We start from the raw sequence: 14,221 nt of genomic DNA, 5'->3' as shown, positions 1-14,221 counted from the left end.
CGGGGACCTGAGACTTCGGCCGACGTGGCTCGGGGACCTGAGACTTCGGCCGACGTGGCTCGGGGACCTGAGACTTCGGCCGACGTGGCTCGGGGACCTGAGACTTCGGCCGACGTGGCTCGGGGACCTGAGACTTCGGCCGACGTGGTTCGGGGACTTTGGACTTCGGCCGACGTGGTTCGGGGACTTTGGACTTCGGCTGACGTGGTTCGAGGACTTGGGGCTGCCGCGGAGCCGGCGCGGAGTCCGGGAGCTGCCGCGGAGCCGGCACGGAGTCCGGGACCTGCCGCGGAGCCGGCACGGAGTCCGGGACCTGCCGCGGAGCCGGCACGGAGTCCGGGACCTGCCGCGGAGCCGGCACGGAGTCCGGGACCTGCCGCGGAGTCGGCACGGAGTCCGGGACCTGCCGCGGAGTCGGCACGGAGTCCGGGACCTGCCGCGGAGTCGGCACGGAGTCCGGGACCTGCCGCGGAGTCGGTGCGGGAACCTGGGGCTGCGGCAGCAGACGTGGCTCAGGGATTTGAGGCTGTGGCGGCAGATGTGGTTCGGGGACTGGCAGGATAGGGACTTGAGGCTGCGGCGGCAGTCCTGGCAGGGAAAGGGACATGAGGATGCGGCGGCAGTCCTGGCAGAGAGGCTTGAAGCTGTGGCGGCAGACCTGGCAGAGGACTTGAGGCTGTGGCGGAAGACCTGGCAGGATAGGGACTTGAGGCTGCGGCGGCAGTCCTGGCAGGGAAAGGGACATGAGGCTGCGGCGGCAGACCTGGCAGAGAGGCTTGAAGCTGTGGCGGCAGACCTGGCAGAGAGGCTTGAAGCTGTGGCGGCAGACCTGGCAGAGAACTTGAGGCAGCGGCGGCAGGCGTGGTACGACAGGGACTCGAGGCTGCGGCTGAGCCGATACGGGGACCTGGGGCTGCGGCGGAGCCGACACGGGGACCTGGAGCTGCGGAGGCAGACGTGGCTCGGGGACTGAGAACAGTGGTGGCAGACGTGGTTCGGGAACTGGGAACAGCGGTGGCAGACGTGGCACGATAGGGACTTGAGGCTGCGACGGTAGACCTGGCAGGATAGGGACTTGAGGCTGCGGCGGCAGTCCTGGCAGGGAAAGTGACATGAGGATGCGGCGGCAGTCCTGGCAGAGAGGCTTGAAGCTGTGGCGGCAGACCTGGCAGAGGACTTGAGGCTGTGGCGGCAGGCCTGGCAGGATAGGGACTTGAGGCTGCGGCGGCAGTCCTGGCAGGACAGGTACTTGAGGCTGCGGCTGAGCCGATACGGGGACCTGGGGCTGCGGCGGAGCCGACACGGGGACCTGGGGCTGCGGCGGCAGACGTGGCTCGGAGAGTTGCGGCTGGCGACTCCGAGCTCCACCATCTGAAGCCCAAGGACGCCCAACTCCCTTAACCAAAGAGGACAGCAGGTCCATTTGGGCGGCCATGACGTGCTGGAGCTCCTCCTGGCGCGACAGGCGCGCCTCCTGATTCCCCATCATGGTTTTCAGCACTCCCGCTGGGTCCTTCTCTGGTTGGTGCATTCTGTCAAAACGGGGGGCTTTAGGACCCAGATGCGGGAAGGCAGAGCAGGGAGGCAGAGGTGTAGTCCAAAAAAAAGGATTTAATTTCTAAAGTTCAAAAACATAAAACAAAGCATGAACTTGAACTTGAACAAAAGAGGGAACAAAAAACAGACAGCAACAAAACATGAACTTGAAAGGGAACAGAAAACAGGCAGCATGACATGAGGACAAACGTACATACCACAATGCACCAACACAGACAGAGGAGAGACAGCAGACTAAATACACCAACACTAATGACGCAACAAGACACACCTGGACCAGACACAAGTGGCTGAGGGCACTGATTGGACAACACAAGGAAGGGCAGGGTCACAATCAACAAGACAAGGAAAACACACAAGGAAAGCAGAAACTGAACATGACAGAACCAAAACCAAAACATGACAGAACCAAAACATGACAGAACCAAAACATGACAGAACCAAAACATGACAAAAACTTGCTTTTTTAATATTAAGTATTTTGAAATTATCCACTGAAATTCAAAAATCATCATTGATAGTTTTTTGGACTCTGCACATAAATGTTTTTTTTTAACTTATTTTTTTAACTTTCTGTTTATTGAGTTTTCACATAGAAAAAAAATGCCATTGTCCAACAGTATTCACAACAGATGAGAAATAACCAAACCAATCCCCATCCCAGACCACCCACCCCGCCACCTACTCCAGGCAAACCAGAACTTATGAAAGTGAAATACCAGTCATAAAATACAGATTTCAGACAAATCAAATGCACATCTGGCCATTAATAAAGACAACATATGCATGAAAAAACAATAAAAATAAAAATTAAAGTGACCTGAAAGGCCTTACTGAGGCAAAATCTGACAATTTGCAGTGTTGACAAAATACATAGACAAGGGTATCCATACGTTGTCAAATGCCGATGTTTTTTTTTTTTAGATAAAGTTAGTCTAATATTTTCCAATTTCAGAAAATAAAGAACTTCCCTGACCCAATCAGTGTAGGTAGGTGGAGCTGGCGACTTCCACCTAAACAGAATCAATCTCCTGGCAAGCAACATCGTGAATGCAATTCCTCATCTCAGATTAAACGTCAGAACTAGAAGGGCACACTCCGAAAAGAGCAGTTAGGGCGTCCGGATCAATATTTCTCCAAGCAACTTTGGATAATGTGTTAAATATATCAGACCAGAAATTATACAAAGAGGAGCAGCCCCAAAACGTATGCAAGTAGTTCGCTTCGTCATGTTGACATCGATCACATACAGTAGAGGAGATACTGTATGAAACATCTTTGCAAACCAAACCTTAGTGTAATAAGCTCTATGTAAAATATGACATTGCATAAAACAATGTCTTGGGCAAATTGAGGACTTGTGCACCCTATTTAAAACCTCCCTTCAAACCTCATGTGAAACAGTTCCCCCCCCAAATCTGTCTTCTACACAGCCCTCAACATGGAGGAGCTTTTACTAAGATTACAGATGTTCATATAAATAAGCAAGATTGCCCCTTTAATGGAAGTGATAGGTTTTAAAAACGCCTCAATATCTGAGGGATCTGGGAGAGTTGCGAGAATGAGTTGCGAACAAAGTGTTGTGCCTGGAGGTACCTGTAAAATGGTTCCTTGGAAGAGAGAATTTGTTTACCAATTGTTGAAAAGAAGCAAATATAGAGACAACATACAAATCCCTAAATGTTTTTATACCCAGCCCTGCCCACAAGGAAAAACTGTTATCCAATAAGGATGGAGGGAAGGTGTGATTTGATGTAAGTGGCACTCCAACAGAAAGCGATTGCAAGCCAAAGTGCCGTCCAAATTGTGCCCAAATTTTCAAAGAAGAGGATACCACCGCATTTTTAGAATAGCTAGAGGAAGATCTAAAACCTAAGAGGAGAATATAATAAAGCCTTCAAGGGCACTGGACGAACAGAGTTGATTTCCATAACCAGCCATGGTGGGCCACTCCCAGCATCCTCATCCCGGACCAAATAAGTCAAGTTTCTCACATTTGTTGCCCAGTAAAAATACAGAAAACTAGGCAAGGCCATTCCACCCGAAGCCTTGGGCCTCTGTAACACTTGAAGCCGCACCCTGGGAGGTTTCTTACCCCAAATAAAATCCAAAATAAGACAATGTAAAAAAAAAAAAAATTGAAAAATGAAAGTGGAAGAAAAATTGGAATACTTTGAAAGAGATATAAAAAAACGTGGAAAAACATTTTCACAGTATTGATATTAGCTGCAAAAGAAACGTGCACACATGTTTTGAGTAGGGTTATATCCTCCCATGAGGAATGGCTTGAACGAGATATAAACCCCCGAAAATGTCAAATATTCAGTTAGATTTTTATACTGCCAAAAAAACATAACATGCAAAAAATAGAAACTACAGAGAAGTCATTTTATCAAAGGCTTAATAATACAGTATAAATGTTCTAATTATGAAGCTTTTCGTATTTTATTGTGGACAGCATCTACAGGGCCAGTGCCGGTTCTGGCAGGGTCACCACCCAATAGGCTGAATGTAGAACGCTGATAGGGAGAGTGTGAGCATGAGAGACTGTATAATGTGTCTCTCTATCGTGTCCTGGTTGTCCCAGGGGCCGGTGAAATGTGCCTAGAACACCTCAACAGGGAGGCATCCTAACCAGGGGCCTCACTTATCAACGTTGCATACGCACAAAATGGGGCCTGAAAAATGCATACACAATGTCATGCGTTAAGTATGTGACCTATCAAAAACACTTCACTCAAGAATAATAGGCCTACCTCAAGATACTTGAACTCTTCCACTTGGGGCAGGATCTCATCCCCAACTGTTTAGCGTGTGAACATGTGAGAATGTCTTGTGTAGTGAGAAAGCATGTGTGCCATCAGAAGTGTAATTGCCATATTCCATGTCTTACAGTTGCTGGTCTTGTGCACTTTCGTTGTGCACTCCCCATCACTGGAAACCTCATCTGTACAGTCACACATGACTCCACAGGAAGTCACTACAAAATCACTGGCAATGAGAATACACCATGCCCTCGGTACCAGTGGACCGATGGGGCGGTAGGTTACATAATGTCTCGCTAGGGTTTATACTGTATACACTGTAGTACCATTTCGAATTAGAGTTGCTCAAATTCTAACATGGTAAAAGATGGTATGCTAACGTATAGCAATATGAGGCAGCTATGAAATCTTGCATCTTTATATCTTAGTTTGGTGCCGTTTATAAGAAATGATCAAATGATCAAATGCTAGTTGCCATGATTACATATAGCTAGGTAACAATCTGAGTAGAGGAAAGACATGGGAACCTTGATGAGTTTCATGTCAGGCCCTGATGTAGGCACTACTTTAAATAAGAAATAATCAAATAGCAACATATACACTAACAAGATGGCACTGTTGGTAAAAAAAAAAAAAAAGTGCTGTGGAAGATAAATAAGGGTTTTACATCAGTAGTCAGGTCTTACTTCAAATGAGAATTGGTGAAATGATTACATGTTAGATGTTGGTAAGTATACTGTATGTATGTATAGCAAACTTGCAATCCAGGAGAGATAGCAAGAGACAAACTGCTAATGATTGTGCGTCTGTGTATTTTAGGATGACCCGCTGGCCATTTCCTTTCGAATGAACAAGTCAGAAAGCGCCAAAGTGGTCCAGCACTGGAATAACACATACCTTCATCTCAGCGATTGCGTGGAGAACGTCACTTTGAGGCTAATTTGCCCCAAACAGGTGAGAAACATTGCAACGCCACCAGCGACGCCGCATCCACATTTATGCTGATGACAAAAATGTTACGCTAACCGACATACTTTTGTTGTTGTTTCTGCACAGGATTATGAAATAGATGTCCCGTGCTCAGGTAAGCCTCATTTCCATTCTTATTCAGTTCCTCCACTTCAGAAAAATACCAGCTGGCGGCATAGATCAAATAAGGGTTAGGGTTTATTTTTAAGGCAAAATAAAATAAAGGGTGTTCGTCTCGAGAAATGACGGTAGCTTCCTGGGAACAAATAATGCAGAGTGACCGCCAGTAGATTGAGGTGGACCGGTTGTAACAATAAATGATGTAATTCCCCGAAAACAAAAATGCCCAACACTGTAATGTTACCACCAATCGCTCGAGTGATTGGAACAGCTTTTGGAGTAGGGCTAATGTTTAAGAAAATCCGGTATTAGTTTGTTAAATGATGGGATGCATTCAGGTTCTGATGTCTTATTTTTTAATTTGCAGTCAACTGCACTGAAAGTCCTGATGGTGCTTGGTCTTTAGGTAAGTGTACACGGCAAACACTGTGCACAAATGACTCCTACACGTACTTCGGCTAATGTGTTTTTTTGTAAACAGACAATTTTGAGTTTCACAAAAAAAAGTGAAAAGAAAGAATATATATCTCTTCCGTGATGAACTAGGGTTCACTACAATGTTGCCTATGACAGAAATAAATGTGGAACCTTGTGCTCTCCTCATATATTTGTGATTGCCATCACTGTGCTGCTGGCGGTTGTTCTGGTACTCCTTGGTTGGTTCTATGTCCGACCATGGGTCATCAGGCTTTTCAGGAAAGACTCATCAGCTCCATATTGAAAATCAATATGGAATGGAGTTGAAGTGCCCATCTACAGCTGAGGTCTGTCTTTATGATTGGATGGGGCCTCTTTTTTTAAGTCTCATAACTTCTATGCCACTTTTCCTTTGTTGGAATACATCAACGGGTCAAAAAGAGTTAAAGAGGGGTTTCATTTCAAACAGATTAATCTCCACTTTTCTTTAATTATGTCATCGCGAGCCACCCAATATTGATGACGTACAGTATATATCTAGCTTGCTGTCTTCCTCTCTGTCCTTGAAACTTTCTTCCACATATTTCTGTATTTTATATTTTGCGTTTACAGCTGTATTGTTTCTCTAACGATAGTAATAGACTTAAAAATATGCTAAATATAAGTTATTTTATTTAAATGTATTATTTTAAAAGTCTCTGGCATTAATTCCCTTGAGCGTCTTTAAGTAGTCTACAAACTTTGCCAGCCGTCTATTGCTTTAAATATTGCTGCTGTAAAGTACAGTATTGTGGGTAATGCATCACCTTTTATAAAGGTTGGTCAGAAGTGAGCTCGCCTCAGCTAAAACGAGAATCCGAAGAGGCAAAAGGATTCGGAAAACAAGAGTTATCTAACTGAAGGGAACCGCACACTATGCTGTAATACAGAGGCCGGCAATATAGTTTGGCAGCGGACCAACATTTTTCCTCAAATTCTATCATGGGCCAAAATTACATTTTCATCTGGCAAAACTTAATTTAACAAAGCTGAGGGTTTGACTTTATCGCGGTATTGATGTCACGGTAATATTTATTGTGATATTGTATGAAAGATTTGTGGGGTCCAATGCAATGGGGGTCAGGGGGGTCGCTCGAAGCGGAGGCATTAGTTATATTTATTTATTTATTTTTTTGAAAGATAAATGTACTCTCCTTACCAAAGCCATTTAGCGTACACGCTAGCTTTTGTTTACCTATCTCGTGAAAGTAATATTGTAATGTCTCGTGGGCCAGTCAATAGAGATCCTGACGTTGATATCACGCGTCCCAAAATAGCAGTTAGCGCAGCCATTTTGGCATGATAGAAACCACATCTGCCACTTTGAAGCATTTCCGAGCAACATGGAGAACAAAATTACATTTTAAGCAAAACGGTTTATTTTACAGACCAGGATGATAGCAAGGCACTTTACTGTGAATAATGTGACTGACAACCCTAATTACCAGGGGGGGTTCTTATCCCCATAACGTCATATTTGGCAGGTCAGATATAATTGGGGGCGGGCAACCCCTGCTCTCATGTCTTAACTGATTGCAGTGACGGTTGAAATAATGAAGCTTTACGGGTGGTCCGAAGTTTCCTTTTAATTTCCTTTCCTTTGTCTCATAAACAAACGCTCCATAAAAGCTGGAAAATAAAACAAACATGACGTTGTCAATTAGACACGTTAACATTTCCTCCATACAGATAAAGTGAGGCCAACTAAACTTAAAACTCTTTTCATAATTGTAAGTGACAAGTGAATGTTGTAAATTGTATTGTCCGGAAGGAAAAATTAACAAATAAAAACAAAACAAAAAACGTTGGATTTGTCGTGCGTGAAACTATTTCTACCTCTTCAAAATGTCTCGCGCTCCAAATCAATTTGCCATCTCCGACGTCCCTCTACCCTTCCGCATACCTTCAAAATAAACTTCCGCTCAAAGAGGAAGCTAGAAAATAAAAGTCCCAACATTGACAGAAATTTAGAAAATAATCGTGTCCTTTACACTGATCATTTGTGTTTTATTTATTTATTTACAATATTTTCCCACATTAGCTTCATTCAGCTTTCTTGGGTCCAATGTGTGTTTTCTTTTTTTTTTTTATACATATTCATACATGCCAAGTTGTTCCAATTTGTCCATATTTTGTTACAGGTTACTGATGTGTTCAGTTCCACTTTAACTCTTTGACTGCCAAAAACGTTAAATAACGTTTAGTAAAATCCTACGGAGGAGTGCCAAAGACGTTAAAAGACGTTCACCAAGTTTTTTTTTTTTTTGGAAACGGGTAAAGGAAAGCCTTGGCCAGCTGTGCTGAAAGTATCAAGCAGATCTAGTTAGTATAATGACTATTTTTGGCCCCTAGATGGCAGCGATGACTCTCTTTGTACAAGATCGGGTAGGTGTCAGTAGTAGAAGACGTGTTGAGGGGACAATGGCTAAGAAAGCGAAAATGGCGACCGGTGGCAAGCAGCTCACACTTGATCGTTTTTTTCAAAGAAGAGAAGCATCAACCAGTGCTAAAGAGAACATTGATGACGACGATGATGATGATGATGATGGTGACTCCGAGGTTGACGCCGAAGTTGGAAGCCTTGACGCGGCGGCTATGATCACGTCTTAAAGCCTCACCGGCTAGCAATGCTAACGCCGGAAAACGCGGAGCACAACCGAGCACTTCTGCTCAGGCGGACGTTCAATCGGACGACGAGTCCAATGCATATTCATCGGAGGAGTGGGTACAGTCTGATCACGGAGAAGACACTGGTTATGGACTACGATGCCACCATGAATGGAGCGGATAAGATGGATCAGAACATCTCTTACCACCCGGTATAGGAACTGAAAGACATGAGGAAGCCAGACGTAACACCACCGTAACGTCACCGTATCATGATCCTGAGAGTAGACTTGATGGCAACATGGCCAAATACACACTGCAGTATATACTTGCTATTCCTCGGAAAAAAAGCCAGCAAGTGTAGCATCTGCAATCGCAGTGAAACTAATCTGTTGTGCAAATCCTGCTGCATCCCCTTGCACGCAGGCGAGTGTTACAAAAAGAAAAACTGTATTTGAAACATCCACACAATTGTAAATAGTACCACGGTTGCACACATTTGTAAATAGTTTGCCAAATAGTTTTGTCAAATTGTTACACTGTTGAATGTAAATAAACATATTTTGCTATCAAAAAGCACTTTTTCATTGTTGGTGGTAGTGTTTTACTGAAGTAAAACACTGTTTAGGTGTTTGTGGCATCATTCATGGAAAAAAAAGGTGTCAAATTCACTAGAGTGCATGAAATAAAATCGTTTCACAATAAGCTTGATTTCTCCGTATTTTGTTTCAAAACAGAGCATTTGGGTGAAACTAACCATTTTCTATTGTTGATTACCGAAAAACGGAATAAGGTAGAAACAAACTTTTTTTTTCTGATGAAAGATGCTAGTCCAATCTTTCATTTGGTAGTATGTGTGTTTCCATAGTCCAAACACACTGCTGGCTGGCACCCACGGCATCCCTTTTCTGAAAACGTCTGGCAGTCAAAGAGTTAAGTGGAAAAATTACAGAGAGGACATTTTTAGCGCTAGGTTCACTTGGAGCATTGGTCTCAAACTCCAGTCCTCAAGGGTTGTAGGTAGTCCTGCATGCTTTTAAGATTTCCCTCCTCCAACACACCTGATTCGAAGGATCAGTCAATCAACAAGCTCTGCAGAAAAGACTGTGGCCCTTAAGGTCATGAGTTTGAGACCTATGACTTTGAATTTGTAAGAGAGGGAGTAGGTAGCACACACGTGACCTGTACGATCTATTACTTTCTTGCACAACTTTTTTTGTGTGAAACTATCTTGTAAGGTTGTTATTTTTTCTCTGGAAATATGACTGTAACATTATTACCCATGTGTGAGTTATACTTTTGTCAACAAACAAAAACAATCTTTGGACTACAACTACTACTGTACAACAAAAAAGTTTTTTTTTTCTTGAAATACTTTTGTAAAAAGACTTCTGTGCCAAAATAAAGGCTTTTTTTCTCACAAGTTTGCCACTATCTAAAATGTGTGAGAGAGTGAGAGTGTGTGAGAGCGTGCATGTGTTTGAGTGAGCATGTGTGTGATTGTCATTGAAAGTTTAGTATGAGAGTTTGTTAGTTGTGAAAGTGAATTTTTTTTTTTTTTTTTTTGTATGTGGATGTGTTTTTGTGCGTGTGTGTGTGCGTGCGTGCGTGCGTGCGTGTAAAAAAAAAACCCCATACCGTTCACCTAAACCGAACACTTCAAAATCCAGCCAGAGTCGTGGGGCCGCCAGGAGACCCGAAGAGGGACCAAAGAAAAGAAAGAAAAGCGAAGCCCAGCACCGACCAGACACCACCCACCGGGCCACTAACCAGAGCCCTTCACCAACCCATCTAAATTGACATCTTAATTCCAACAAATCAGGGAGACCTCAAGGGCCCAAAGGAGAAACTGAGGAAAGGTAGAAAGGACAGACGAAGCAGAGTGAGATCCACAGACACCAGCTTCCACCGATTCAATGACCTGAGGGAGAAACAGATTGTGTCTGAGTTTCGATAGATGCTGGTGTGGTGGATCTGGCATGCATAAAAATCTCCACCAAAGAGGGGAGCCGTCGACCCCCGGGCCCCGCAGGGGCCACCGGCCGGAGAGCAAACCCAGGAGCAGGAGCGCCCCCCACCCCAACGCGGCCCGCGCCCCCAACCCAACGCAGCAGGACGGGGCACTGCAGGCCCACCAGGCACCCCACCGGCCCACAACCCCCGCTCCCCCCCGCCCCCCATCCACCCCCGCCATCCACCCCAACCCAGGCCCAAACGCCCCCAGGTCCCCAAATCCCCAGACACCCCAGCACCCCCCCACCACCACCACCCCCCAACCAAGCCGCCCCACCAACCGACAGCCCCCGACCCCCAGACCCCGGGGACACACCGCACCCAGGCATCGGCGCCGAAGAGGGGCCGGGCAGCGGAGCGGGGAGGGCATCCGCGCCCACCCCACCCCCCACCATGCGGAGGGACGGAACACCAGGGGCAGAAGGGGAGATGGGGGCACCGGAAGACGGGTGGCACCCCCGAACCCCAGGCCCAGCGGGGAGAGGCCCCGGTCGTCACCCCAACGATCTAAGTGAAAAACTAATCCTGTTACTGAGTTCGCCAGCTCGCCGACTGGCGAACTCTACCCCTAAACCGTGAGTGTGACCCCACCCAGTGTATATACATAAGTGTGTGTGTGTTGTGCATTAAAATTGGGGGCAGGTGAACCGGAGCAGAGGGAAATGAGGCATTGGTACGTCTGATAACGTTTGCACTGTATTGGAATTAGTAATTATGCACTGTATTAGAATTAGTAATTATGGTTTTAAATCACTTTTTTAGTGAGGTTGAATGTGTCGCGAATAAATATGGAGAGAAATTTGTGTCTTTATTTTCAATCAAACGAGATTTGCAATAAAAAATTTCAATCAAACAAAAAGTTGCAAATCTTTTTTTGTCTTTTGGGTCCTCCTCAACCAATGATAGAAGCCTTTTCATTGGTTAGCTTGGAAGCCGTCTGACTCTTCCCGCCTCATTCTACAGTCACTTTTTTTTTGTGAGGTTGAATGTGTCGCAAATAAATATGGAGAGAAAATTGTGTCTTTATTTTCAATCAAACAAGAGATTTGCAATTTAAAAAAAATATTAAATCAAACAAAATTAGCGGATTTGCAACCTCAAATACATTTCAATCAAACAAAAAAGGGATTTCAAATTAAAAAAAATATTTGCAAACAAAAAAAACAATTGCAAGCAAAATTTGTATTAATTTATAATATAATTTGTATTTTTTTTTTTTTTTTACTTTTGCAAACAAGTTTTTAGGTTTTGGTTGCAAATCTATTTTTTGGTTGTGAATCTGTTTTGCGGTTGCGAGTCAGTTTTTTGGTTGGAAATATTTTTCTGTGTTGTGTGGTCTTCCGCTCAACCGATGATAGAAGCCTTTTCATTGGTCAGCTTGGAAGCCGCTGCGACAACATTCATTGGTCAGCTAGGAATGGGGGAGTGACAATGTCCGTCTGACTCTTCCTGCCTCATTCTACATTCTACATGCCGCCAGGATCGAGGAATATATTGCTTCTTTTTTTTCTTCCAGTTTTGTGTTTTAGGTACATCTTATATTTATCTAAAAGCAACCCATGATCTGTCGTTTATCCGGTGCTTTGGTCTAATCACTCACTCAGCATTGCTTAGCCATGCTAGCTCTCATAGTTGATACCTGACTCATTCATGAAGCTATGTTGTTAGCAAGTCGAAACGCTACAAATACACAGCTCACTGGGATGGCTGTTAGTATGAAGTTTTGTTAGTTTTTTTTACTCATAAAAAAAGCCTTTGCATTCACTTCACATACAAGCACGACTGGGAGTCGAATGTATTTACAATAGCTGCTTCCCCTACGTCTTGGATGTTTGAAGTAGAGATTAAATTTGTAATTAAAATATTTTGTAATAACTTTAATCTGTGATTGTTATATTGTTCATTGCTCGTTTGTTAATTCTACAAATCACTTGTCAAACACATCTTACCTAAATATAAACAAAAAACTACTTTGTATGTTTGTCACTTAGGGACTTGGACATTTTTTTTCAACATTTTAAAATCACATATAAAATGGTTTCATCAAATACACCGCAATTTAACAGAGGAAATGATACCCCATTTGTCAATTTTGGTCAAACCAGTCCAGAGATATCTTTAAAGTTCATAAAATTGCCCCTTTTTGTTGAATGCAATTACATGGGTTGGAATTCGTCGGCCAACAGGTAAGTGACCTCCGACGAGATAATGCCGAGTTACGCTTTTCACTCATGGCTGTTTCAGCCGAGTTGGAAACAATTAAAAAGGAGAATAAAATGCTGAAAGAAACGTTTTTGGATGTCCAATCCCGTAGTATGCGGGATAATTTAATATTCTCAGGCATATCCGAGAATACCTCTGACAATCCAGAGGCCGAGATAAAAAAAATTATGACTCTTTTCACTGGGTACATCGGCTTGGAGCCCGTAGGGGCAACAAACCCCGTCCTATTATCACTAAGTTTGAGCATTTTAAACAGAAATAATTTGTTAAAAGTAAAGGACGGGATCTTAAAGGGACCTCTTTCGGAAAGAATGACCAATTCCCGAGAGAGATTAATGAGCGGCGAAAGGTACTGTTTCCTATAATGAGGCAAAATAGGCAGGAGGGTAAACAGACTACGATAGTCGTTGATAAGCTATACATCGATGGCCAACTATTCCGGAACCCCAAATCCACTTTCTGGCGGAACTAAACTTTGTTTGATTATTAGATGTATACATATACTGTATATGTGGTTATAAAACCTAAAATATGAATACTCATTATGTTTAGGTTATATTACAAATATAATATTAATACATAACTATATCTAAAATATATTCAAACAAAAAATCTCGCTTAGGTTACCAGTTACTGGTGTATTGTTATACAGTATGTTTAATCCCCCTCTATTTTCCTTCACTTTCACCTCCCTCCCCGTTTTTTCACTGTTATATTTACTTACATGTTACCTCATATTTTACACAAATTACATAAAAAACCTAACCACTTCGATTCTATCCTACAACTTGCCAATATTAACAAATAGCCTATACAGATATATACACAGGACTGAGTCTATATTGTTTGTATGCATAAATTAGTTCTGGTTTTCTGGAATGTTTGTGGCGCTCGCTCACAGGAAAAAATAATAAAAAATTTAGACCATGTCTTAAAATTAAAAGCAGATATTTGTCTCCTTCAAGAAACCCACCTACAAAAATCTGAAGAAAAATTACTTATTGATAAGAATTTTACTCAAGTGTACTCTGCCCCTTACAACGGTAGACAAAGAGGAGTCTGTATACTCATAAATAAGAATTTATTTTTTACCATAAATAATACAGTAACAGACCCAGAAGGCCGATACATTATTATTCAGGTGACTACATTTAATAAAATATATACATTTGGTAATTTATATGCCCCTAATAATGATGATCCGGCCTTTTTCCATAAATTTTTCTCTCAGCTGTTTTAGTTAGCAGCGAACGCTACTATTATTAGTGGAGCCACTACATCGTGATAACTTACATTGATGTTTCTGCATTTGGCAATTTATTATTATATTATATTATTAGTATGGGATTTTTTTTAATGGGCTTTAGGTGAACTGATGAATACACACACGCTCGCACGCACGCACGCACACACACACACACACACGCACATACACATACTCACCCACATACAAAAAAAAAGTATATATATGTATATATATATATATATATATATGTGTGTATATGTATATA

At 43.1% G+C, this 14,221-nt stretch overlaps 1 protein-coding gene across 5 annotated transcripts in view; it reads left to right on the top strand.

Moving 5' to 3' along the window:
* Nucleotides 1-14,221, top strand: part of LOC144061950 (uncharacterized) — a 33,848-nt gene that overhangs the window by 7,264 nt on the left and 12,363 nt on the right. For 2 of the 5 annotated variants that reach the window (XM_077582903.1, XM_077582904.1), the window contains 5 exons: nt 4,453-4,598; nt 5,142-5,276; nt 5,379-5,406; nt 5,779-5,817; nt 10,145-11,373. In XM_077582903.1, coding sequence (XP_077439029.1) covers nt 4,453-4,598; nt 5,142-5,276; nt 5,379-5,406; nt 5,779-5,817; nt 10,145-10,269 — 473 coding nt within the window. In that variant the 3' untranslated portion in view covers nt 10,270-11,373. Of the gene's footprint in view, nt 1-4,452; nt 4,599-5,141; nt 5,277-5,378; nt 5,407-5,778; nt 10,090-10,144; nt 11,374-14,221 lie in introns of those variants that run through there. The other 3 variants (XM_077582908.1, XM_077582905.1, XM_077582907.1) reach the window with 2 other exon arrangements.

Source organism: Vanacampus margaritifer, chromosome 12 (genome assembly GCF_051991255.1).
Source record: "Vanacampus margaritifer isolate UIUO_Vmar chromosome 12, RoL_Vmar_1.0, whole genome shotgun sequence".
Classification (NCBI taxonomy): Eukaryota; Metazoa; Chordata; class Actinopteri; order Syngnathiformes; family Syngnathidae; genus Vanacampus; species Vanacampus margaritifer.
The sequence above is the reverse complement of the archived record's forward strand: the minus strand, read 5'-3'. Positions and strand labels throughout refer to the sequence as shown.